Source organism: Calypte anna, chromosome 18, assembly GCF_003957555.1.
Source record: "Calypte anna isolate BGI_N300 chromosome 18, bCalAnn1_v1.p, whole genome shotgun sequence".
NCBI classification, from domain to species: domain Eukaryota; kingdom Metazoa; phylum Chordata; class Aves; order Apodiformes; family Trochilidae; genus Calypte; species Calypte anna.
In genome coordinates, this window is record NC_044263.1 from 2,680,194 (window position 1) to 2,707,045 (window position 26,852).

General features: G+C 48.2%; 1 protein-coding gene across 2 annotated transcripts; it reads right to left on the bottom strand.

The window, feature by feature from the left end:
• On the bottom strand, nucleotides 1-25,635 carry AXIN2 (axin 2). 2 transcript variants are annotated; one of them, XM_030461940.1, is made up of 11 exons: nucleotides 25,458-25,635; nucleotides 23,306-24,235; nucleotides 17,272-17,412; nucleotides 11,720-11,822; nucleotides 9,622-9,762; nucleotides 8,931-9,427; nucleotides 8,618-8,797; nucleotides 8,114-8,332; nucleotides 7,416-7,511; nucleotides 6,023-6,190; nucleotides 1-1,935 (listed from the first exon to the last, which is right to left on the bottom strand). In XM_030461940.1, the coding sequence occupies exons 2-11, from the start codon at nucleotides 24,127-24,129 to the stop codon at nucleotides 1,809-1,811; spliced, it is 2,496 nt and encodes an 831-aa protein (XP_030317800.1). In that variant the 5' UTR covers nucleotides 24,130-24,235; nucleotides 25,458-25,635; the 3' UTR covers nucleotides 1-1,808. The 2 variants fall into 2 exon arrangements, with proteins under 2 accessions (XP_030317800.1, XP_030317799.1); XM_030461939.1 differs by having other exon boundaries at nucleotides 8,618-8,800.
• Nucleotides 25,636-26,852: the final 1,217 nt, after the last annotated feature.

The window sequence follows — 26,852 nt, forward strand, 5'->3', positions numbered from 1 at the left end:
TTAATTTGAAAAATATAAAATTTTAATAAAGGCTACATCTCTTAATTACAATAATTATTGTACCAAGTAATTTTTTTTTTTTTTAAATGAAACTCTTTATAATGCATAATTTACAGTATAAGTAGAACAAAATGCCATGGCAAAAGTCATGAGTACAGGACTTGTAATAAAAGGCATAAAATATATTTATACATAAACCCCTTAAACAAACAAGGGAAAGCTTGAACCCTGAATATAGGGCGACGCATGGTCTGGTAACACCATGCAGGCACAGGTACTGTACTGATTAATTTTTAAAAACACTAGAGATAGTGTATTAATATTTTCACCATACAATTTCTACAATATATACAGACTTGACACAAAACTGCAATGGCAAACAGAATGCACAGATTAACTTAATCAACACAAAAAACCAACCCAACTGTAGAAATGCAAGGGCTTGCTCAGGAAAAAAAAAAAAAAAATAAAAATAAGTTTGCCCCATCCCAACACCCACACAGGGGGTGGCAGAAAACCTTCACCCATGTCTCCCACTGGCCCACAGAGGTGTTGTGAAGGTCAGGCTGAAAGAAACCAATTGAAACAACCCAAAAAAAAAAAAAAAACCAAAGCCCACCACACAAGGAACCACGTGCTCCACGCCGAGTTGAAAAATACACCCCATCGCCACGGCCTTGAAATCCAAACTGTGCTGAGATGGAGACAGAAAGGGCATAAAAGTGAGCAGCTAGGTGAACACACACAGGGTTTTTAACCTGTTTTTTTTTTGTTTTTTTGCAACCTATCCTTTTGGTGTGCTTGAGTACAGAAATGGGAACTGGGTGGCTGCTTCTACAGCTCTGCCAGGCTCAGGGTTTTGCTCTACCTTGCTTCAACTGAGAGGTAGCAGATACCTCTTGGTCTCCTGGCAGCAGCAAAGCAGGAAAAAAAAAAAACAAACCTCACAGCACAGAAATCCATGGACAAACTAACAATTAGCTGTTGTTCTATTGCATCTGAAGTATTTAATGCTTTTAAGACCTTTATTTCAAATTAGAGCAGCATAGATTAAAATGCACCGGTCTCTAGATGAATGGTAGGACAGTATTTTTATTTCTGCTTTTTATTATTATTATTATTAATTACTATTATTATTATTTAGTTAGGAAATTTTTATCTTCACTTGGAGAAATACTGGGCACAATGTCACTCCTTCCCTCCTCCCCTTTCAAAAAATAAAAAAATAAAAAAACCCCAAACAAATGAGCTCATAGCCAAACTCCTAAATTTCAGATAGTGGGAACACTATAAAAAAAAATAAAATAATCCTTCCTCCCATCACCCCACTTCCTAGGCCCTCTCTTCTCCATTGTTAAAGCAGCATATCCAAAAACTGGACTTTAGGGAAAACAGACTGTTCAATAAATATCAATAAGGATTACTGTTAAGGTAAGCTATACACAGTTTCTCTTAGTCCATAGATTTCAGATCCCCAGGATATCATATATTATGTATGGAAGTCTCTCAAACAGGGTCTGCATCTCCAATAGCCAACAGTGGTCATGTTTTTAATAAATAGTTCAGGGTTTTTATCATCTCAGTACCCAACTCATGAATAATAAATGCCTTTTTTTTTTTTTTTCTCCTCTAAGGCTAATTCAGCAAAGTCTTCACAGACTTCACTTTTTGTTTTTTTTTTCTTCATTGGTTCAAAACTTTTTCCTTCAGAGTTGTTTGTTTTTTTTTTCCTTTCCTTGTCATCACTACTGTTGTGTGTGTCCAAAGACTTTTCTAGCTTAACTTTTCTTAAGGTAACACAGATGCCATCAATCAATCCTTTCTACTTTCCCAAGAATCCTTCCTTCGTACATGGGCAGGATGGTTTCATCTTCCCAAATCTCTTCAAACACCGCGCCGCAGTCAAACTCATCGCTTGCTTTCTTGAAGTAGTATCTGTGGCACAAAGAATTAAAAAGCAGTTAAAAAAAAATCAAAAGCTAAAAGCAAAGGATGCTTTGGCACATCTCTTAGCCTCAACTTTTCCAATCTCTCCCTCCTAGGATGCTCCTCCAGCTCCCAGTGTGGCCAAAGAAACCTCAAGGCTGCTCAGGTCCGGCAAGATGAAAGTAACCTCGAGGCAGCAGGGATGGTGATGGAACAGAGGGAGCAGAGCTCCTCAGCAGTCACCACAGCTTCTCCAGTGAGTAAATTACACACTTTAGCAGCTGGTATCCTCAGACATAATGAAAATTAGAAAGTGTGGTAATTTCTGGTCAAATATCTTATTTAAGAAATAACTAAATAGAATTTCAAAGCAAAGCATTCTTAAGGTTCTCCACTCTCCCCACCTTCTTTCTTTCATGTGTTTTCTCGTTTCAAAGCTGAAGCCCAACATTAAAATTAGCAACTGTTATTAAAAGGAGAGGCTTTTTAGGCACAGGGATGGATGAAAAGAAACCCATCCCAGCTTCCTGCAAGGCAAGAGCTGAAACTCCGTGGCACTCCTCCTGGAAACAAAACCCGGGAGCTTCACATTCGGGACAACCAAATGCCCAATTCACATTAGTATCCATTTTAAGTGACAGAAACTCCTGGGTTTGTTTCCCAACAGGGCTGGGAGCAGCCCTGGTCTGGTGACACAGGGAGGTCAAGTAGCAGTGTCCTGCATTCCTGCTCTTTTGCTCCGGGTCGTTAGATCATGAAGCCAGAGACAAAAAAGCACCCCCACCCCTCCTGTGTCAAACAGTAAGGACCCCTCTATTATCCTGAATTAGACCGTTCAGCTTCTTGATTAAAGGTTCCTTTTATCCCATTTGGAGCTTTCTTCCTTCTAAGGCTGCTTAATTGCATATGCACAAATGAAGGGCTTCCATTCAGAGGGGTAGCATTTAGGGAGCCTGTCCGTCTGCCGCCGCACACCTCCTCGGACATGCCTGCTCCCTTTGGAAAAGTGCTTGGCCATCTGATCACCAGGGATGGAAAAACCTTCATCAGATGGATTACCCAAAAAAAAAAAAAAAAAAAAAAGGAAAAAAAAATTTACCCCTCCCACATCCTTCCCCTGGAGTTCCCAGGGAACTGGAGTTGGCAGATGGTTGTTAGGGGAAAGGAAAGGGGGTTGCAATTTTTTTATTTATTTTTTCAGGATGCTAAAGGAGATCAAATTAAGCTCACTCTTACTACTAAAACTGATAGAGCCGTGGCAAGGTCTTTCTTAGAGGTTTGGGGGTTTTTTTCTTACTGACTGTTCTACTAGACATTTTTAAAACGCTCAGTAACAACAGCCTGCAAATCTATTTATTTTTAGGGTATGTTAAAATTATTTTAGTAGGGGGATAAAAGCTGACTTTTTAGTGCAAGAGATGAAACCAGCTCCATTTAGTCAAGGTATGGTTAGGATTTATTTTTGGAAAGTCACTCCAAGCTGAACTGACACATGTTGAGTCTTTAATGGCTCAGCAAGGAAAAAACATCTTATTTAAGTCCTTCAGAGCCTGCACTCATTGAAGTCAAGGGCCCAGCTCCCACCAAGTTTCATGCTGCAGGTCAAGACCACAATTGCCCAGGCCAGCAGCCTTGAAACAAACCCAAAAAACCCCAAGGAAAGTTTGAATGAATTACAAAGAACTTTCTCTTCCTTTTCCCCTTCTCCGCCCCTCTCCAGATAACAGCCGCTCTTCCCAGTAACTTCCTCCACAAGCTCAAGCCCTGGCTGTGTTTACAAAATTTTTGAGAAAACACACTATGACCTTTTACATAATTACAACCTTATTTCTCAGAGAAAAGGGGGGAAAAATAAAGAGGAGGCAAAGGAAAAAAAAAAAAAAGCAACCCACCAAAACAAAAACCCTCTCCCACATCTTCAAACGAATCACTCTGCTCTTATTCGCTCAGAAACGGGCTTTCCATTGAAACATATTTTATGTGGCAAGCTTTGCAACTTTTTCTTTTCTTTTTTTTTTATTTTTTTTTCCTTTTTTTTGGTAATTTTTTTATTATTTTTGGGGACATCTGGCACCAATCGAGGCGAGCAGGCCTGGCCTTACAGTGCTGGTTTGAACCGCTGCCATCTCCAGATTACCCGACACCACCCAGTTTTTTTGTGCCTGTATGTTTGTTTTTTGTTAACACCATCAGCATTAAATTATTAAATCACTGCTTAATTCCTTTTCTTTTTTTTTTTTTTTTGTTTTCTTTTTGGGCTTTTTTTGCTGCTTTTTTATTTTTCCAAGGAGAGCAAAGCGGCGATTTCCCGGCGGCTGCCCCACGGCTCTTGGCATGGTGGGAGCCCGAGGTACCCTCCTCACAAAAACTGATCCAATCAATAAAGAATTTGGAGAGCAGAGCATTTCTGCATGTCTTTGTGCATTAAATGAAAGGCAAGGGCTTCAAAGACATGCTTATTAAATGTGCCTTAAAAAGAAATCAATGCCAGATGTGACCAAAGCAGCCTAGTTAGTGCCTCCCCATAACACACACGCTACTCCGGGCACTGTGGACCTCTTCCCTGAAGGTCACCTGCAGTTTCACTCAAAGTCCAGCCAAAAGTCAAAGCTTAGATCAAAATGATTCCCTGGAGGTACACACATTTGTGTAATTAGTTTCACCTTGTGTCTGTGCAAGATAAAATGCTGGGCACGGACCCAAGTTCCTTTTATAAATTTCTGTATTGTCTTTACCCAGGTGTAAAGGGGTGAGATCTAAGCAAAACGTTGTTTCATCCTTGTCAGTCACTTAAAAACATTTTCTAAAGTAATTACAGTCTGACAAGGCACAAATAATTGCACCTGGAGGGACTTCCAGGACACAGAGGTTTGAGTAGCCTATTCCTGTGTTCAGGCATGGCACAAAAAAATGCCATGGAAAGCAAACAAACAAACAAACACAAGTATTTTTTTTTCTGGGGGAGACACTACAGAGCTACTGGAGCAGCAGCAGAGCAGTGGTGAGGCCAGGGAAACTGGTCTGCAACTGGGGAAGGAGGCTGCATCAGCTGGAGGAGGAGCACAGGAGGCTGGGAGAGGCTTTAGGGGCTGGAAAATGGCACAAGGGTGCAAGAAGCCCAAGGGACCTCTCCTGGAGGTTGTCCAGGTTGGGTGTACTTGCAGGTTGCTGCCATCTGATGGCAGCTGGGCGGGCTGCAAAGATGATTTTGGGGAAAGATGGGCATCATTTCAGCCCCACTGGGCAACAGGCACAGACAGACCCCCAGTTCAGCAGCTCCCAGCCTAAGAGTGCCCTTGGGTGACCTAACTCTGCTCTGCATAGGTGACCTTTCCAATGCTAAAGACACCCCAGGGATGGAGCAGCAGCTGGAAAGTCCTTGTACCAAACCCCAGTGACCATTTGGAGGTTATATCAGAGGCTGAGAGTACAGGGCAAGCCCCTTGGCTCTTTGAAGCCCCAGCAAATTCAGCACAAATTCCAAAATTAAAGCTGGACCTGCCCTCTCCTGCTCATCTGCAGGAGAAGTGGCCAAAAGATGATCCCACTAGTGCCCAAATCTGCTGTGCAAGTATAGCAAAAATTGCCAATGTGAAGCTACTGCCATGGGAAGTAGAAAAGCAGGGGAAGCAGCAAACTGGTTAAACTGGGAGCTGGGCCATGGAAACCAGACAGGCAGGGTTTGCTGGTATTTCTGAGGAAGAACTTGGTATCACTGGCAGAGTAGGGCAGAGGATTTTTTTTTTCCCTTAATGAAGGGGGGAAAAAAAAGTGAACTCACTAGGTCTCAGCTACATGTCCATTCAGATGCAACATCCCAACCTGTAACTGACCCCATTTATGGCTCCATCATTGTGAGAAAAAAAAAAGTATTAAAAATGGGCCATGCTGAGGGCCCCTTTCTCCATCTCCAAGTTGCCCTCAGCTTGAGTGGGAAGAGAATAAGATGAATAAGAGAATAAGATGATAAGAAGAAGAAGATGATTGCCTCCAAAAGGCAAGGTAAATGTGTCACTGTGGGTAGACCTGCAAATCTGTGATGATTCTTTTGATTTATCAGAATATACTTGAAAACAAACAAATCCCATATTCTTACCTGTAATTTCCCTTTTTGCTCAGATGTTCTTTAAAGTGCCCAAGTGTCAGGCTCTGGGCCTTTAACATCCTCCTGTAGGGAATTTCTTCTCCACAAAAAAAATAGGTAACAACCAACTCACTGGACTGAGAGGTGTGAACAACAGGCAGTTTCTTTGGCTCTTTGTGACTGAAAAACAGAAAACAGACACAAACCCCTCTATTTTTCCATTTGAGAACAAGCAGTTTCACCACACTCAATCCAGCTTTGTTTCTGCCACACGTAACCCTGGTCAGAAATATCCTGGGTGTGACCCAAAAAAAAAGAAGTCAAGATATTCCTGTCCTTGCCATGGATGTGTCACAGCCCTTTTTGCTGGGCTTCTGCTTTATGGCTGGGATGGTGGGAACTGTGGCACTGCAAAGCACCCAGCCATGGCCAGCAGAGACCTCATCTCCTGCTTTATGGATGGGAGAAGTGAGGGATGGAGGTGAGATGCTTGCTGGAAGCACCAGAGCAGGACCAGAGGCCAGGAGAGGGTGAGTAGGGCACCCCAAACCTCTACCTAGTGAGCCCCAGCACTGCTCATTTCTGAATTTCAAAGGTTGATTTAATTTGCCTTCACACAAAGCATCTGCCAAGCTTTCTTCTCCTGCAGAAAACCACCTGCAACCCCCAGCAGGTTACAAAACAAAACCACCACCAGGTTCTTCACCTGGAGACGTACACAGGTAATCTTATTTTTCCCAGGGAGGATAAAATTAAACTGGATCTTGTCACTCCCACTGGAAAACCCTTCTTCAAGAATAATTAAAACAATATTAGCCAGCAAAATGGCAAGGCTCCAGTGAATGCCATGCAGCCAAATCTACAACTGCTTCTGAGGCAATGTACACTTGGCATGTCAAAAGGTCACAAAGTGTTAGTCCGCAGTAATTTAGTCTTCCTAATTTGTTCTAAGTCTTTGTAGAGTGGCTTCAGAAAAAAAGCTGCTAGCAAAGACAGCTGGTGGACTTAAGGTCAACCAATTAAAAATGAAAGGCTCTAGTCAGGTGGCTCAGTCTGGACTTCAAACATTACTCATTGCTTAAGATGAAGAGGGTAAGAAAGAAAACTTTAATTATTTAGGCCATTTTAGACCTCTCTGTAGCAGATTTCTTGTTAAAAGAACCATCCTGTAATTAGACTAATCCAATCTTTGTCCACTTTACAGGAATGCAAGAAAAAAGAGCCAAAGACAAGATTTAAAATGTTTTGTACTTTCTTTAAGAAGAATGTTTGAAAGACGAATTTTCAGATATAAGAATTTCCTCTCCTTTCAAAGCTCCATCCATGTAAGGAAAAGATAATTATTATTTTTTATATATATATACACATATATTTCCCAATCCTTCTGTTTGTGTGCAATACTCACTCTTCTGTTGTTAGACTTGCATTGCAGAAAGGGGTGTTTCCCCCCTGAATGGCAGCAGAGTGGTTTCGATCCCTCTGCTGATTTGAGGTTGAACATCTGAAGTGGAGAGGGGGAGGGCAAGTGGGGAAGAAAAAAGAAAAACAAAAACAAAAACAAAAACAACAACAAAAAAACACAGCTTAAAAAAATTGTTGAAATACAATCTTCTTAATTGAAGTCTCCTGTGGGTCATTAAGTTTGCTCTTTGTATCAACTCTCACATGTTGTAAACAATCAAAGGAAGAATTAAAAATGCTGTGGGCTAATTTATCCCTCCATACCCAAATGAACGATAACCAGTCCAATCCTCCACTTGGTATGTAGCTGGAGTCCATCCCAGAGGAAAAAAAAAAAAATGGGCAAATTACAGCCATCAAAAAGAGTGGAAGTAATAGTCTAGGATTCAAACTATTTGTGCCCGGCTAGGGTGGGGTTGGAATAAGGAGGCTCATCCTTGGGGCTCAGCCAAACCCTGCTGTCACACATCCCCCCCCAAGATCCTGGCCTCATGGGGAGGACCTAGATGGGGAGGACGCCACCCATGCCCACATTCACCCACCTGAGGGATGGCTGAAGAGGAACCCAACCAGCACCCACCAACCCCAGCTGCTCCCCAGACCCCAGGGTGGCCCCAGGACCATCCCTCCTGCTGTCCTCACCGTTGTTTCTGTGGCTTGGAGACCTCGGCGAGGCGGCGACACGCTTCCTCCAGCTGGGCTAGGGTGTTGGGTGGGGTGAGGGGAGGCATGGCAGGGTCCTGGATGAAGGGGTGGGCGGGCTGCACCCCACGCGGGTGGCTGCTGGTCCCCCAGGGGTGGTGGCGGCCGGGGGGCCCCTTGGCGAAGTCGGAGCTGTAGGGCTTCTTTGTGCTCTGTGCGCTTGGGGAGGGGAAGAAGTCGGGTTAGAAAAGCTGGAAAATATGACTTTAATAGCAGCTCCTATTCTGCTCGCTCCCTCTCAAAAGTCTGTCATAACATGAAAGGAGGTTTATTGCCAAAAAACATGACATTTTTGTGGTTTTTCTGGTTCTGCGGAACGGCTTTTATATTAAACCGGAGGAGCAAAGAGTCTCATTTGTTTTTAGCGATTGTAAAAATAGACAGCCCATGTAATATATAAATATTTACCAGGAGCGATATTGCTGTAGACAGCTGCGTATTTACCTATGGGGCTTGTGCTTATTTTGTCTCTCGCTCTCCAACATCCACTGCCAGACGTTCTGTGCCCGGTCGGCTTCACCCCCGGGGAGCTGCACCCCCCCGGGGCCGGGCAGCCCCCCGTCCCCAGCCAGCAGGGCGATGCTCTCCGTCCCTCTGCCCGGCCTCTTCGGCAACGTCCCCGTCCTGCTGACAGCAAGAAGAGGACAAGAAGCCCTCCCATCAGCCCCCTGAGCTGCCACAGGGCCGTCCATCCCCATCACCCCCATCGCAGAGGGGGCAATGGGTTGGGTGCGACGGAGAGATGCTCGTGACTTACCCGAAGGGCTCCAGTGAAGGGAGAGGGGGGTCGGTGTTTTTGGGGTGCCCCTTGCACTTGGGGTAGCAGTAGAAGTCGCTGCCCGCCGGGCAGCAGCACTGCACCCTCTGAGCCGCCTCCGCTTCGATCTGCTCCTTCGTCTTGGGCACGGTGTGGTGGTGGATGTAGTGGTGGTGGACGTGCTTGGTGGTCTGCTTAGTGAGGAAGCCCTTGCCCACCAAGGTGCATGCCGCCGGCGAGGCCGTGCCGGGCTGCAGCTTGCCCGCGGGCAAGCGGTCAGGGGAGCGGGCGCGGGGGCTGTGCCGGCCCATGCCGGGTGACTGGCAGCCGGGGGTCTTCAGCACCCGGGAGAGGTGCTCGTCCAGGATGGCCTGGGGGTCCTCGTCGTAGCTGCCAGAGGGCAGGAGCGAGAGCGGGTGCTGCGGGTGCTGGGGGTTCGCCATTTCCCGACTGCTCTGCAGACTGCTGAGGAGCTCCGAGCCCTCCTTCTCTTCATCCTGCCAGCCAAGCCATCATGGTGAGGAATCAATGCAAGAGGACAGGGAGACACCAAAGCCCACACTGGATGTCCCCCCAGCGCCACCAAAACACCTTTACCCCTCCACAGGAAGGACTCATCCCCATCCCCTTCCCCTTCAGGCGAGCAGCCATCGCTCTGCCCGTCCCTACCCGGGTTCATCCTTTCTCTTACCTCCTTGATTTGCTGCAGCCTCTCCTCCAGACTGTCCATGGTTTCCTGCTCCTGCTTCAGCTTCTCCAGGCGGGAAATGAGCTCCGCGGCGAAGGCAGCCGGCTCCACCGGGGTCATCTCCTTGGGAAGACGATGGGTCCTCTACAAGGAGCGGGGACAGAAGGCACAAGGCATGTTTAGCGGCTGCGCGGGGCGCGGGGGCTCAGGCGGAGCGGCATCGCCGGCCCCGCTACGCTTGTTGTGTCTCCATGTTTGGATGAAAAGACGACCGCAACAAGGCATGGTCTGCTCTGGATTTTTATGAGCTAGTGCTGTGGCCTCATGGAGTGACATCCTCCCCACCAGCGTTTGCCTTCGGCAGGAGCAGTTGGTCGCACTCTGAGGAACCCCGCTTGTTCTCTCTGTAGTACAACCAGCCCATCAGTAGCTACTCTGAAGTAGAAAATCTTCAAAGACTGTTGTCAAACATCAAAAAAAAAAAAAAAAAAAAAACCTCTGAGGTGGGAGGGAGAGACTTTAACTCAAGGAATAAAGTGAGTATAAACAGAAAGGGAGTTGGAAATTAAAAAAAATAAGATGGGGGAGAAAAAGGGAAAGGAGGAAAAAAAAAAGAAAGAAAAAAAAAAAAAAAAAAAAAAAAAAAAAAAAAAAAAAAAGAAGTCAAACGGTTGCAGATCAGAGAAGTGCTGGTAATTTATTTCCTGGCTACACACTGGGCACCTTTGAGGTAGTGTTGTCTCAACAGTGTCCTAGATCTCTTCGCCCCCCCCTTACCCCCCTCCATCTCTTTGTACAGAAAATGAAGAAAGCTGCTGCAGGCTAGCGGTGCTACACTGCTGAGCTTGGCTGCCTCAAGCAGATCTATCAAGGGAAAAAGGGAACATCTCCAAATCAAGTGCAGAATATAAAAAGGCAAAACGCGAATTTCTGCCAAAAGCAGCAAACATGGCAGGAAAAGGAGGGGGGGAGGAAAAAAAAAAAAAATAAAAAAAAAGAGGAAAAAAGAAACCACCCACCCAACTCTGCCCTCCCTCCTGCTACCCCCACACACCCCACTCCTCACCCCCACTCTCTCTCTCTCTGTGTTTTTTTATTTCCACCCCCCCCCTCCAAAAAAGCAGAACTGCCAACTCTTTCACATACTACCCACCAGATGAGGTGGGGCCTCTCTCCGGCAACCACTTAGCTCCAGAAATGATGTGAGGGTAGAAAAAGGCCACTCTGCTGGAAATTGTCACTCTTACACAAGCTGGCTCTATTCAGTCCCTGATCAAAGCACTGCCTTACAGAGAAAGTCGATTTGCACGCCCTGGGACAAAATAATCTAATTTACAAGCTCAGGCTATAGAACTTTCTTTATGGAGGAAGGGGAAGAAAAAAAAAACAAAACAGAAAAACAAAAAAGAAAAAGCACATAAACCAACCCCCTCCTCCACCAGAAATATCATCTATGATTTCTTGCTGCTTAAGACAGCAGAAAGAGGAATTTTAGCATATTAATCTCAAGACAAGATAAGTTTATACTTGTCTGTGTAAACAGTTTATTCACTGCAGGAACCGGGAGTCTCCCCAAGTCAACTGAATTAGCAAGTCAAGAGAGTTAATTTTCGAGAGCATGGCACCACTGCAGATGGGACTGTCCTCCAAGCAAGGCATGGATCTGCTGAAAATGTCTCTCTTTTGGGACACCCTGCTTCCCACCAGCTCACAGACAAGGAGCTTTCCAAGGCTGCTGGCAACACTCATGAGGCCAAGCCCCGGTCTGCTCGGCACCGATGGAGGTGTCAGGGTGGTGGATGGAGCCAAGGTTCTCACTAGATCCAACCAGGGCGTCTTTGCTTGGATCTGGACCAGGAAGACAAACCCAGTGCTATGGAAAAGCCCTCATTAGCACCTGTTTTTTCAGGGATGGACCAAACGTTCCTGCACATCATAAGTAGTTTTTTTGCTAGGATGCTGAGACCACGCGGTTCCTGCCCAACACCAAGCAGCTTCTCCTCTCTGGCATCACGTAGGGATGGAAATGTCCTCCTCCTTTGCTCCCTTCCCAGTCCCAGTGTTTCCCATGGCCAACCCTGCAGCTCCCACCTCAACTTACCGGAAAATGAGGTAGAGAAACTTGACCATTGGCCTTGACGCTCCGATGCATCTCCCGCTGGAGCTGCTTCTTGCTCCCAATCCTGTACGGGGGGATCCCATCTCTGCACATGGAAGAGAGGTCACCATCAGCCAGGGCTCTCCCAATGCTCTTAACTTACAAACTTCTCCAGCACCTCTAAAACAACCCAGGCATGACCCACGCCAACGTTCCCAAGGGTGCTGAGCCCTCTGGATGTCACTTGAAGCCAGGAAAAGCCTCAAACATCTGGCAGCTTGGGAAGGACCTGTGTCACCATCTACGTGGATGTGCAGTCATTAAGCAAAAGCTGAAATGGAAGCTGAAGCTAACTCTGGATGGCAAAATACCCAAAGATCCCATCAGCTTCACTTTTGAGAATTCTTAAGAGAAGGGGCCTTCTAGTGTAAGGTTTCTGCTCCTGCCCTTCATTTTTGTTGCCTTTTCACCACCAAATTACACTCCCTGGGACCACAACTTTCCTCAAGCTGTGAAATACCCCATGGGGTGTTGGCACTGTGGAAAGAAGAAGGAAAAGGCTGAAGATGGATGGCTACCAAAAGGCTGCTTGTCATCTCCAGTCTTATTTAAGATCCAAGATGTTTCTCCTGCCCTGAGGCTGGCCAAGCAGAGTCAAGCTGCCATGAGGCATGAGCAAAGCTGGGCCGTGCCCTCCAGGAATGACATTGGTCCCCTCAGCAATGTTGGATCATGGCTGTGAAGCCATCAGAAGAGACCAAGCAAGGTGCACCAGTGGAAAAAGGCCCTGAACAACCCCCTTGAGGCAATGCAGGATGTTTTCATCTGGCCAGGCAAAAAAAAAAATTACCTCAGTTAGGATTAAAGGGCCTGCTATAGACAGTGGGGACAGCCGGAAGAACATGCCTGGAGATCCTGAATGTCTAATTCCACCCCTTCCCTCAGACTGGCTGAATAACCTTGATCTCCGGTCCCATCCCTTTCATCCACCTGCCCCCACACCTGACTCATCTCCTTGGTGGAGAAAATAAAACAACTCCTGCCCAAGGAGCAGCCACAGCAACCAAGCAGACAGAGGTGGCCCCTGTGCTGCTGCCAGAGGAGCCAGCATGGCTCAGCATCCCTGTATGTCACCACCCGTGGCCATGGAGGGGGTTGGTGGGCACACACTGACATGTTTTGGGCAGGCAGCCAGAGAAAAGGCAGAGGGGAGACACCAGGACCCTTCAGACACCATCACTCCATGCCCAAGGTTTGAAGCACACTGTTGCAGGCCTTTGGGAAGACCTTGGCCAAAGTGTTGGGTTTGCCCTAACTTTGTTTTCATCAGCAAGATTAAGCTGCAAAGCCCGAGTGAAAGACCAGAACAATTTCACCTTGAAAAACTTGGAAAAATCTGTATAATAAAAAAGAGCATTCCTGGACCACAGAGAAAGTCCTTTGATGCCACAAGATGAACATCAGCTTGTCTAGACACCAAGGGACATTACAAGTGAAATGAGATAATTGTCCTCATGTCCCCATTGCACCACATGGGACTTCAGAGAGCTTCCTGAGGAAGCATCCTGGCACACACACTGGCCATGGCCACCAAAAGCAATGGCTGGTGGCCACCAAGCAGTTCTGCTCTACAAGCCCATGACATGCCTTGGCTTTGGGAGAGGGATGGGGGGAAAAGCAAATGTAAGGTGAAAAATAAACTGTCTGTATCTTCAGAGAAGCATTTGTTCACTGAGGGTCTCTTGGTGAAGACTTCCAATATAGGTAATAATCAGTAAGATTTTAAAGGTAAGTAAAAATGCCACCATGAGCACATCACATGCATCCATCCATCCAGGACTAACCCCATTAACATATTCAATGAAAGAGGAGGTGTCCTCTAGAGCTGGCAGTCCAAGAACCCAGATGGGGAAGAGCATGGAAGCAGCTGATGGATGGTTTGTGTTCAACATGAGGCACCCAAGGACACGACCAAGGGACAACAGGGAGTCCCACAGCCCTCCCGTGCTCCCCACCTCTCTCCAGGTCTGCAAACACAAGATAATATCCCATAGCCCCTCTTCTGTGTCCACCAAGCTAGAAGTACCTCTCTTTGCAGGGTATCCCCAAGGTCCCATCTCTGCCCAAGGGGACAGTCCTGGAGAAGGCTATGGGGTAGGAGTGGGGACTCACACTGCTCCCAGGCAGAATGGATTGAAAATAAAGAGGGAAAAGACACATTGGTCCAACAGCACTGCTTCTCACTTCATTTAGATTTGTCCTTGCTCAGGTCAGTACAAAAGCTGCTCCTTCCTCCTAAAATTCTTTTGGTTGCACTGGAGAGCTTCATAACAAACCTCCTCTTCCCTGGTTCTACTGCCCTGCCTCCTCAGAAGAGTTTTACAACTTGTAACAATGTGAAGAATTAAAGCAAGCAAAAAAGACATAGATTAAAAAAAACCAAAACAGAGTGAGGTATTTCACTGGGGTGGGAAAACTATGGAGCAGCTCAGGAAAGTCATCCTGGGGAACAGGGAGAGTCTTCTACAGCCACTCTGATGAGTGCTGTTTAATCCTTAGGCCTTCCACAGAAAACAAGGGAAAAGGGTAGAAGGAATGGAAAAGGGACAAGAGCAGGGTGGAAGGGTGATCCCCAACTGCAGGAGGGTCAGAGGGATGGAGCTGGAGCCAGGCTGAGTACAGCAAGAGATAGGGAGGTGGGGGGAACCCTGATGCTGAAAGACACCACGATGCCTTTGAACCAAAAAGGCTGAGCTTGGCCAGAGGTTCCAGAGCAGGACAAGGTTAACCCCAGCCCCCCAGGTGCCACCTCTCCCCTTGCCCCAGCAGCAAACACTTGCACTCAACTTTCTTGGCTGCTAAAAGCTGCGGGCTGAAGAGCTGCAGAGTTTAGGCCCTGAATAGTGGAGTTTAATTATAAACATTTCAGCTAACCAGGCTGGGGCTAAGCCAATCTGTTTCTGGGGGAAACACTAGTTTGAAGTCTTCTACCCAGTCAGCTGCCATTTAAGCTGAGCCAATTATCTTAGCCTTTTGACTCAGATGTGCCTGACCTAACCTGAATGTAGTTTTACTGCTGCTTTGAAATATCAGACTCATGCGCATATGCATTCACTCCCATCTTCATTTGGCAACGGCTCTGAAACAAGCCTCTGATCTTGCCAACATCAAAAGCCTGGTTTGTAAGATAAGGTAATATTTGAAGTTTGCTCAGCAGCATTCCCCTGTGTCCAAAGTAAATCCATAAATAAGATATAAGCAAATAAAAAAAAAAAAATCCCCTTTCCTCTGCACCACCGCCGCCACCCGTCCCCCCCCCACTCCCTCAATCAAGAAATGGAAATATAAATTTGCATGCTGCTTTGTGGCTGTTACAAAACATATACACACAGGCTGAGCCCTGCCATCTAGAACTTAAAAAGGAAAAGCAGATCAGGCATTATTTGGAGACCTCTCCTAATTGCAGCACAGTTAAGATTTAGATTTATTTTAAAAAAACAACCAACCAAAAAAAAACAAAATAAAAAAACCAACAACAAAAAAAAACCCCAACTGACAAAACCCACAATCCTTACTTTACTGCTACATCTGACAGACTTTTCCAGAACAAGTTTTTCCTCTTCAGTTGATACCAATATAAGCCAAAAGAACTAATCTGCATTCACTGCTGGAACAGAAGAAACCCGGGTCCTCTGTTTGTGAAAGGGGTAAAACCTCGCAGGCAGAAGAGCAGCCAGGAGAGGCTGTGAATCCCACATGTTCCCCTGCAACCCTGGCAAGCAGGAAGTTTTACATCAGCCTTAACTTTAAGCCCAGCCTTCCAAACTGCCAATTTCCCTCTCCCACTTCCCAAACAACACCAAAAAAAAAAAAAAACACAACACCAAAACCAACCACCCAACATCACAACCCGAGACGGACAGAACGCGACTCCCGGGGATGCAGCAGGAAATATTCCAAGGCTCCATCACCCCCCCCCCCCCCCAAAAAAAAAAAAAACCTGGATCTGTGGGCAGTTTAATCAGCCAAGCTTCCCCAAACTCTCACAGCCTGCATGGGCCATTGTTACGGCAGGAAAAAACAGGCAGGCTCCTTTCAGGGGCTGCTTTATGGGGAGCTCCTATTCACTTGTTCAAGCAAATTTCAAAGCAGGCTGCTGCCCTCTCATCCCTGCTAAGCTCCCCTGGACTAACAATGGGCTGAAAGCGATTCAGTTAAGCCTTTCATCCACCATGCACTTTATTTCTCACTCAGTGCTCTCATCTGTATAAGGCCTACAATTGGCATTGCTGTGAAGAGAGGGTATAATCCTAGCCCTGTGAATCCCAAGTGACCCTACACTGGTCCAGAAATGACTAACCCAATGAATGCTCTGTTGACACATGATCACATACAACCAGAGCCAGTAAGAAGAAATAAAGAAGTCACCCTATGATTCAGCTCTTTTATTTAATGCCAATATTGTTCAATAAGAGAATCTGGTGGGACAACAAACTATTTTTTTTTCCGTAATATCAGTTCAAAACACACATGTGCATTAAAAAAAAAAAAAAAAAAGCTTTTGTTTACGCATTGAGGATTTTTGGTAAATCCTGTTTTCCATTGTGCATCATCACAAGCATTGACTCTAAAAACCCCGCATGCAAACCTCTCCAAGGAGCACACAGGAATCACTGGACACGTCTGACAGACTGGAGAAGTTTCACCTCTGAGATGCAGCCCAGGAATGCAGCATCCTGTTTTACAGGTGGGCTTTTCTAGGGCACTTGCACTTAAGTGAAGCTCATGAAATGCAAAGGGGACTGTCTGCCTTCTGCCCACATGAAGAGAATGCTCTGTAAAAGCACTGGGTGAGTCTTACCACCTCCCTTACAGACACAAAAGCACCATTTCTCCCCTGCTGGGGAAAGCAAACCAAGGAAAAAGGGTCAAACAACTTGCTCCCAGTTGCACCCTCCTCAGCAGAGGAGGAAAAGACAGATCCTACAATTCCTAGGCTCAGCATCATCTCTCATCCCTATGCTCCTCCAACACCCAGACCTACTCCATGCAGCTCCCTTCAAATGGCTCTCTGAAGGCTGCCCCAGCCACACTAGCTGAGCAGCTATTTGCCCCTTCAGGTCACTGGCCCTATGAATGTACATTCTGCCATTAATGACAAACCTTAATTACAGAAAGTACTTCCTACAGGAAGTAATCTCCCCCTCTTTGATGACTGATAACTAGTTAAGGAAACCTGGCCTCAAGACAAAGGCTCAGGGAGATATGCTCCTCGGGTTAGTTAGTCAGGCAGCACCATTAGCATAGGGGAAAACATGTTTGCTCAGCTGTAGTTGCAAGATGGCAATCCAGGGATTCATTTTCCTCCATCTGATACCTCCAGCCACTGCAGAGGCTCCCACAAACCCTGCTACACCTCCAGGTTTGGGTGCACACCTCAGTTTTGGCAGCCCCATGCCAACGGGGCATGCAGGAGCCAGGCCATGACCCTGGAGCCATCAAAAACCCTTCTGGGGGCAGATCCCAAAAGGACTCATCCCACCCAGGGTACTCACACGCTGCTGTCTGTCATGGACATGGAGTCATCTGTCAGAGCATCACTGGAGATTTCACTGTCATTGGCACTGGTTGCTGGGGCAAAAACATAGCCAGAATTCACATGGTATGGGTTAACGGGGTCGTTCCTCTTGAAGGACCTAGGGACAAGGAAAACAGGAGTCTAGTTAGCAGCCAGGCTTGGAAAAAAAGGAGACAGTTTCATGGGAGCACTCTCCTGATGGGAAAAACACACCACTGGCTCCTCAACCACCCATCAGCTACAACCAGGACACTCTGTAAGAATGCACCCAAAGTCCAATTTTAAAGATGTTGCTTCCAGCACTTGAAGCCCCCTTCAGAAAATCCCTCCACAGATTTCATTACCTTCAAAACCTTGGTCTCTAGAGCTTGATGTGGCACTGCTGAGCTCAGTGGGAGTTTTGCTGTTGGCATCAGCAGGCAAAAGATGAAGTTCACAGCCCAAGTCCCACCGAACACCAAAAATGCTAAAAAATACTTAATTCTACTCTGAAGACAGAAGTTAGGGGCCTCTGGGGAGTACAAGTTACAGTACCTGTGTTGCCTGAAACAAAACACCTGCCTGGAACTGCAGGACCACCATGCATCAGAGGAGGCATGGACAGGGCTGAAATCTGTTGCCCCAGGCTTGGTCTCCTGCAAACCAGGGTACCATCTTCCTGGCATTATAAACCCCCACAATAATAAGGCACAGTTTTTAGGAGAATATTTTATCTGTTGAACTCGTGGTTTTAGACAGAGTTGGATAGGGAAGAGGAGGATGGGGGATGTTGGGAGCAGTGGGATGTATCAGTGGGTTGCAGATCCCAACACCCCTGGGCTTCACCTGAAGGAGAAAACCCAGAGCCCAGGATGATGTTTGAGTCAAGAGCAGCAGCATGAAAAATTCATGGCAGTGTCAGGAGCTGGGAGGGAACGTGGCAGGGTCACCATGGCAGGGTCACCATAAGGGAGGACCAGGCTTCCCCCTGCCCAACACCTCCCATTACTCCAACTTCCCAGCCAGGATCAATACACATCTCTTCAGTGGGTGATAAGGGGATTATGCAGGGAGGTTTGAAGGTGCACATTTTGTCCCTCTTCCAGGGAAAGATGGGGTTGTTAAGCTTCTGCCTTTGTATATCAAAGCAAAGGGCCTTGTCATCTGATAAGGACTGCTGATTTCAATAATTAGGGCCACTTACCCAGGACTTGGGGGCCTAAGGAATGTGCCAGCAGGCTCAGCAGGTTTTTTTTTAAAGGGCTTTCCACCTCCCTGCCCCCAAGAGGGTCCCAGAAGATGAACTGGGTATAAGCAGCAACCATCCTGCTCTCCATCCCTCCCAATCCACTGGGTACCCCACAACCCCACTGCCACACATTCCTGCCCCACCAGCACTGACAACAGGAGTCTCCACAAAGGCTTAAGTTTAAAAAAAAAAAAGAAAAAAGGGGAAAAAAAGGGAAAAAAAAAAAAAGAGTGGGAAGCATGGTGGGGAAGATGGGCCCCTCTGGTATGAGAGGCGTGGGGCTGGCTGCAGGCAGGTATTCAGCACAGCCAGGGCTGCATTCCTTTGCAAAGGAGGCCAAGGCACTTCTGATGGGGAGAGATCAAGATGTTAAAAAATATGTAACTGGGAAGAAGAAAGGAAAAAAAAAAAAAAAGAGGAGATAGTAAGGAATGCCACAGGAAAGAAGTTAAATCTTCAAAGATAAATTAATTCCACATGTGGCTGAAAGCGAAGTTATCCTGCTACTACTACAAAGTTCCTCTAAAAACCATGTAGCCTTCTACTCTGATTCAGGATGTGCAGTCCTAGAGACCCTTCCTAGATCCTTGGAAGGCTTTTGGGAAGCTGTAAGGGATACAGCTCTTAACACTATTTCACTTGAGAGCACAACCAAGGGCCATGAAGCTCAGAGGTGCAGGATGCTCCCCATCACACACAGGACCCCCACCTTGCCAGGAGGTGTCTGTGCCACCCCTGGCAGCACCCAGGAGGGCTGTGCTGTTTTTCCATGTTCTTCCAGCAGACGTGACTGCTGGAGGGGCTGGGGGTGGAGACAGTGAGTCGGTAGGAACTTGACACAGGGAGAAGAGGTGTATCCAAACGCAGTGTTTGGAAAGATATAATTAGAGAAAGTGGCCAGAACTAACTCATCATCCCACCAGTACTGAACCGCAGCACCCAATTCACCTACCAACACCTCACAGACAAAAACAAATAAATAATAATGCTCCAAAGTTTACATATTTTGAAAGCCAGCCCCCACCCTCCATCTCCAACACACTGCCCCACAGAAATCCCCACACCCTCTAAGAAAACCAAGAGGGGGAGGGGGCTGTTTGGCTACCTTTAATTTTTTTATTATTATTACTTTTTTTTTTCTTTCTTTCTTTCTTCCCCCCCCCCCCCCCCCGTTTCATTTGATCACCTTACTACAGTAATTGCACCCAGCTGCACCAAGTTGCCTGCAAGGGTTTTAAATTCCAGCAGAAAGTGGTGGTCTCCTGGCACAGATGCTGTGCACACAAACACAGAGCCCAGCTCCAAACTCACTATGCAAAGTGTTTTCAGCTGTCAGGTAGCAGTTGCTCTGGAGCTTCAAGGAGAATGTCTGATGTTTCTCAGCCTATTCTTATCTTGATGTGATGACACACAGCATGTAATTCACTATCTGCTATGTTAGGCAACGGGCAGATCAGAGGTATTCTAGTGCCATGAGAATTTCAGGGGCTCTTGGTTGTATCCCCTCTTATGAGGAGGCAGTTTCAGAGTGTGGGGTTGGGTTTTGTTTCTTTTGTGGTTTGCTTTTTTTTTTTGTCAAACTCCATTTCTTAGAAATAAAGCACCCTGGCAGTTCATACCCCACATTTCTACAGAGAGAGGCAGAAGAAAATCTACATGGAGCACTTTGAGGCAAAACCTGAATCTCATTAAGTGTTTTCTCAGGACAAACATCACTGGGCAATCATGGGTTCAAAACCCAAATATATATATATATAAAAAAAAAAAGACTCGTGCACAAACCTGAAAAAAAATATGTATATTTCAGCAAAACTATGTTAATCACAGCTTGCATGCTCTAATTGCAGAACACTGCTTGGAGCATAGCTTTACAATGGCATCATTTACTTTGATAATTGAAGCCAAACTTGGTTCCAATAAGTTGACACACAAGGAGCTCCACCAGCAGGTCCCTTCAAAGGCCAGGAAGCACTGGGAGCCATCTGCAAGCCCCAAACTTCCCAAAGCAAGGCAAATCCCACTGATGGTAGGGCTTAATGGGAGGCAGATGAGTCCACCTTGGAATAAACACCACCACTGAGAGGGAAGAAGCACTCTCTGTGTACACAAACTCGTGCCTGATAAATTTAGAAGCGCGGATAAATAATAGCTGGAATTCCTGGAGCATGGGGCCAGGTCCAGAGAGCAGCGTGGGGAGGCCAGTTTTAACCACCCCACAACCTACAGGGGAGGGGAGTTGCTTTTGAAGGACGAGAGGGAGGCTCTATGTTTGAAATATTCCCTGCATTAGGGCTCCAAGTATCCGGGCAGCAGAGTTTGCAGGCACGTGCCCTGCTCTGCAGCCAGGCACAACCGCTGTGTTTTCAACTTGACTTCTCCTGTTCCTGTCCATCACCCATGGTGGGGCCAAAGGCTTTCAGCTTGCACTCTTCCTGGGGTCTCCCGTTTGCCGTGGGTTTGCCAATGACTCCGTGCCCTGGGATTTCCAGGTGGTCTCCCATCCAACTCCTGGGCTGGCCCAAGATTGCTCTGCTCCTGCCATCAGGGGTGCTCAGCCCAACACTCCAGGGCTTTTGCTGCTAGAATCACACTGAAACCCACCAAAGAGCCTGCAAAGAGCTTCAAAACCATAACACGCCGAGCAGAAATTCTTTAATTCCACTGCACACACGAGGAGGGAGGTGTGGTTTGGCCACTCACCAGGAGAGACTTTGTGCATGCTTCAGCTCCAATCCTAAACGCAATCCTAAATGCTGAGCGATGAGAGATAACCCATCCATATGCTTATCAGCTTCCAGCCTGGGCACGCACAAGTGGCTTCAGAAATGGGTAGCTCAGGGAGGAACTGAGAAGCATCTCAGCTTGACCTCCCTCTCTTTGCATTGAGATCTCCTGGCCCCATGGAGAGCAAAAGCTCCTGGAAATTCAACGGAAGGTGATCAAAGCAAAATGCACCACCTAATGTCCTAAGAGGTTAGATCTGACATGTGAGGAGCAAGCTGCATTAATCCCAGGACAAAAAGAAAAGAAAAGAAAAAAAAAAGGGGGAAAAAAACCCCCCAGCACTAATCAGGCAAGCAGCCACCAGCCTGCAAGAGCTCTCCTGGACCAGGCACATGTGGGTTTTTAGAAGGGCCTGCAGCTCTGGTAGAACATTACAGCCAAGTCCTTCCAGCACTGAAAAACCAACAAAGGCTCAGAGATAAAAGCATCAAACATCCCCCTCCTGGAAAGCAAGCGAAGGGCAGCAGTTCAAACCAGGTCCTGGAGAACAGCAGATGCTCAGCCAGTAACATTCAGGCATGAGATGAGGATCCCAAAACCCAAAGACCTCCACAGCCCAGCTGCCAGAGAGTGTGTCCCCTTCCATCATGCATCCCCCCAGCAGAAAAGGTCCAGAGAGAGGTCAGGATGAAGCACATCCCTCCTGGCTGCACCCACACCCACCAGCCCTCCACTGGTGGGTGTGGGTGAGAGGGAGAGGACCAAATTGGCCTCTGGCTCCCTAGCACCCTCCCAGCTCCTGTGGGCTGGGTACCAGGAAGCCCAGCACAGCTGGAAGCTCTCTTCAGGGCAGGAGTGGAGGACTTGCTCCAGCAAAGCCTCCCCTGGAGAAGCCCGATGCCCTTTGATGTCCATGAATCAGACACACTCTCAAAATTCCTGTAAAGGAGATGTCAAACACTCACCATCCCAAACCCCAACCTCCTGGGCCAGCAGAGCAGAGCTCACATCTGCAGCAGAGCCCTCTCCTCAGCCCTGATTCAACAATCCACATTTATGGCAAGGGTGGGGAAGAGGAAAGAATACATTTTCAGAGGATTATACAACTCATCATTTGCTCATCGGTCTCTCTCTTTCCCATCCCCCCTCCTCCACTTCAAGATGGTTCTTACTCCCCTCATCCTCACACAGCTGTGCCACCAATACTTCCAACAAAGCAGAAGGGTTCAACAACCCTGATGCACCCCAAGCCAAGGGCACCAGAAGTCCCTGACACCACACAGCACCCCTCAGATCCAAACAAGACACCACCACATCTTCAGGAGTTTAACTCTGAGCACACAGCCAACAGGAGAGCACCCAACATCAGACTATGACCTATCCATTCTCCCTGGAATGCTGCTGATACCTTTAGAGTACTCAATTTTTTTTGAAGTATCCTCCTGTGTGCCTTTGGCCCCATGCCAGCCTACAGGGCTTTGACACCAAACCAACACCCAACGCGATGGGAGAGGCTGCGGATCACACGCACACAGGGTCAAAATACCAGCAGATTTTGTGCAAGTTGCAGAGTTTGATGTAATAACTGCATACATTTCCTCCTCCATGACCACACAATTGCTTCCCACATAACCAACATAGTTAAACACTGGTTGATGGTGGAGCTGGGGAACTAGTAGGTTACATTATTCATGTGTCTATATGATCCACTCTACTACTGCTCTTAATAGGTTTGAAAGTTGAACCAATAATTAACTTATGTCCGGAGGACATAGTTGCTATGAAGTTTTTGATCTTAGGAGAACTGAAAGAGCCAATAGGGCTTAAGATCACAGGATCTTGTTTTCCCCCATACAGAGGGGAAAAAAAACCAACAAACCCAGCTGACACCCCCCAAATTCCAGTGTTTGGAGGTGTGGGGAAGCACCCGTGCTCCCAGCCCCACATCCTGCCCTCAGCCCCTGCTGGCTCCCCAGCACACCACCCCAACAACCTTCCGAGAAGCACTCTCAAAGTCCTTGAAGTCAGAACAAAGCACAATTTCCAGGGGTTCCCTTACCTGTATCCGTTCTCCATCGCTTCCGTAGCTCTGACATTCGCTGTAACCCTCAACGTCTTGCTGGATAGTCCAACCACTGAAGGCAAGATTTTGTTTTTAAAGTCTGCACAGCTCCATTCCTCTTCTTCATTCAAGGTTGGGAGATAGCCACAGACAACTTTTAAGCTCCCCAGTCCGTTGCTGTTGATGTAAGCAGGATTCTCTCCTCCACTCCTTACGTATTCGAGGTATATATCAGAAGTTAAAAACATCTGGTAAGCATTTTCCTCCATCACAGTCTGAATCTCAGTCTGTGCCTGATCAAACATGATAGAATCTATCTGCTGCTTCTTGATGCTATCCCTTATGTAGGTCTTGGTAGCAGGTTTGAGCTGCTTGGAGACGATGCTGTTGTTCTCGATGTACCTTTTGTATATAGCTTTGGCTACTCTTAAAGTTTTGGTATCCTTAAGGTCCATCTGCCTGAAGCCGTTGCAGGCAAACCAGAAGTCTAAGGTATCCACACATTTTTCCCTTTCCAGAAAGGTCCGAAAAAGATAGGCACCATCTTGATCTCCCAACAAGGAATGCAAAGATTTGGTCCATCTGGCCAGAGGGGAGTCTGGAGACGCGCTGCCTTCCGGCTCCCCGAGTCCGTTCTCATTCCTCCGCGGGGCAGGAGGCACCGGCATGGCCTTGAAGCTTTGGCTTTTGGGGAGAAACGAGCTGGCAAGTTGTGGGCATGGTGTTTCTCCTTCCTCCCCCGGGACAGGGGGTCGGGGGGCGTCTTCCCTGAAGCTGCTGCTGGGGTCTGGGAGGTGGGCGAGGACCACAGCGCTGCTCATGGTTCCGGAGCCCGATGGGGAGAGGGGCTCCCAGTTCCTCCAGGAGCTGCCTGTGCCTCTGCCTGCCTCTGCCTGGAGTCAGCAGGGGATCCTCTGAGCCTCCTCTCTGCCAAAAGGGAAAAAAAAAAAAAAAAAAAAAAAAAAGAAAGGGGGGGGGGAAGGAGAAAAAAGGAGTATTGATCTAATCAAAACCAGATCCTCCCAACATCAAAGACAAAAAGTAAACAGGCTTTTCAACTCTTCACATTAAAAAAAAAAAAAAAAAAAAAAAAAAGAGAGAGAGAGAGGGGGAGAGAGAGAGAAAGGCAGGGCAGAGGGAGCGCGGCTCTATCGCCAACCCGATCGCGATTATCAGATCCGCTCCGCTGAACTCCCGGAGCACTTTTAGCGGGGCCAGAGCTTGAGGGGTGGAGGGGGGGGGGGAAGGCAAAGCAACCCCCCCCTTTCCTCCTTTTTCCTTCCCCCCCTCCCGACGGCTCACGGCAGCACAGCGAGTCCCTGCCCTGGCATCTGGTTTCCATTCCGCACCCCCCACAGCCCCTCTCCTCTCGCACTCCCCCAGCGCGCACGTTGCGCGCCCCAGCACTATCGGGGGCGGCCGGTACCCTGCGCCCCCACCCCCAAAGCCCCGACGAGGCGCACCCTCCCCGGGGAAGGGCTTTTTTGAGGCGTTTTTCTGCAGAAACCAGATACTGGAGCAAAAGATTTCCTTCTCCCCCCCCCCCCCCCGAAAAAAAAAATACGCGGACGGGGGGTGCTTAAGGCGCGGCCGTACCTGGGCGCAGCGGGGCATCCCGGGCCAGGGACCCCCGGCACCCCCCTGGAGCCATCGAACCAGGCTCTGGGAAGAGGAAAATAAATGGAAAGAAGCAGAGGAGGGGGCTGCAGGGGGGGGATACACACACAGAGAACCCCGGGCGGCACCGACCCCCAGCCGGCCGGGCTTCCCCGCGCTGGCCCGGCGTGCTAAATAATAATGAAAAATAAAAATAAAAATAAAAACCTGCTCCAGAAATGGCGACGGGCTGGGAGGAGAGAGGTCGGAGCCCAAGCTAGGGGTGAGGAAGGGAAGGGGGGAGGTGGAGGGGAGGGGGGGTTGAGGGGGAAAGTCCGAACCGACTTGGATCCTCCGAGCCCAGTGCAACAGCCCAGCCCGGCCGCGCCCGCGGAGGCACCGCGCCCGCGCAAGGCTGGCACCGCAAAGCGCGTACCCCAGAAGAAAAAAAAATTAAATTAAAAAAAAAATCGAAAAAAATCAAATAAATCGGTATTTATAAGCACCCGAGCCGGCGGGAGCGCGGCCCGCTGCCCCTGAAGTTGCCACTCACCGCGGAACCAGAGCTCGCTGCGTGCCCGCGGCCCCGCCGCTCTCCGCCGCCGCTGCTGGCCCCGCTCCCCCCGCGCCCCTCGCTGTCCTTCCTCCTCCTCCTCCTCCTCCTCTCCTCCCCAGCGGTGCAACCGCATCGGAGAGCATCGGGAAGGGGGGGGCGAGGGGTGGGGGGGTTAGGGGGGCTGCGAGGGAAGGAGCCCGCTGCTGATCCGCGCCTCCCTCCTCTCCCTCCCCTGGTTATTTATTTTATTTATTTTAAATACAAAAGCGTTGGTCCCACCCCCGCCTCCTCCCCCTCCCTCCCCCCGCCCCTCTCCGCCCCCCCGGGCTCTCCCCGCCAGCGCTGCGCGCATCAAAGCGGAGGCCGGCGGAGCGGTCCTGCAAGGGCGGTAGCGCAACTCCGCACCCCCCCCCCCTCCCTCCCTCCCTCCCTCCTTCCACGCTTTCACACAGAAAAAAAAAAGCCAAAAAACAGGGCCCCAGAATTAAAAAAAAAATTAAAATATAAAGAAGGAGAAGCCGGGGGAGCACCCCCCGCCCCGCCCGGTGCTACCGCCCCCGGGCATCCCCGGTGTGAGGCGTGCGTGGGGGGGAAGCTTCTTCCCGGGGATGGAGGGGGTGGGGGGGTGTTCACCTTGCGAAGAAAAGCAAAGAATTATATTATTTTTAATGGGAAGGGTTTGTTTGAATTTATTTTGCCCCCCCCCTTCCTTTTTTTTTTTTTTTTTTTGGCATCCCGGAGCGGTTACGAAGTTGCCAGGACCTTATCAAAGGGAAACGATCGGCAGCCGCCGCCTCCGCCTTAAAGGGACCGCCGCGCCCTTCCGCGCCTCCCCGCGCACCCTTCCGCGGGCCGCGGTGCTGCTTTCCTGCCTGCCCCTTTCGCCCTGCCATCCACAGCACTACAGGGCGGGAGATAACTCCCAGGCATTAAAAAGTTGGCGAAAAGTTTTCATCTCAGAAAATGGGGCGGGTCCACATTTAGTTTGTTTTTTTTTTAATAAATAATCTGAAGGGATGTTTTTGCTCTGCATACTAATTAAACAATATCTGATTATTGCAATATAACTGGCACATCGGCAAAACTTCGTCTGCAGTTGCATTCACATCTCCCCCCTACCCCCCATCTGTTAAATATTAAACAGACACGGAATGGAGGCTTTTTTTTTTTTAACTTCATACAAAAGGTTTTAATTAGGGGTTGGCCCCCAAACCTGTCCTCCAGATCCAAGGCGCCTCCCTCCCTCTCTCCCTCCCTCCTCCCGTCCTGCTCCGAGGCCGGGCGCTGGGACTCGGTGGGTCCCCTCCGGGGGAGCCCATCCCTGGGCTCTGCCCCCCCCAAACCCCCTTTTTTTCCTTCTCCTGGAACGCAGCAAACACGCCCGAGCTTGGT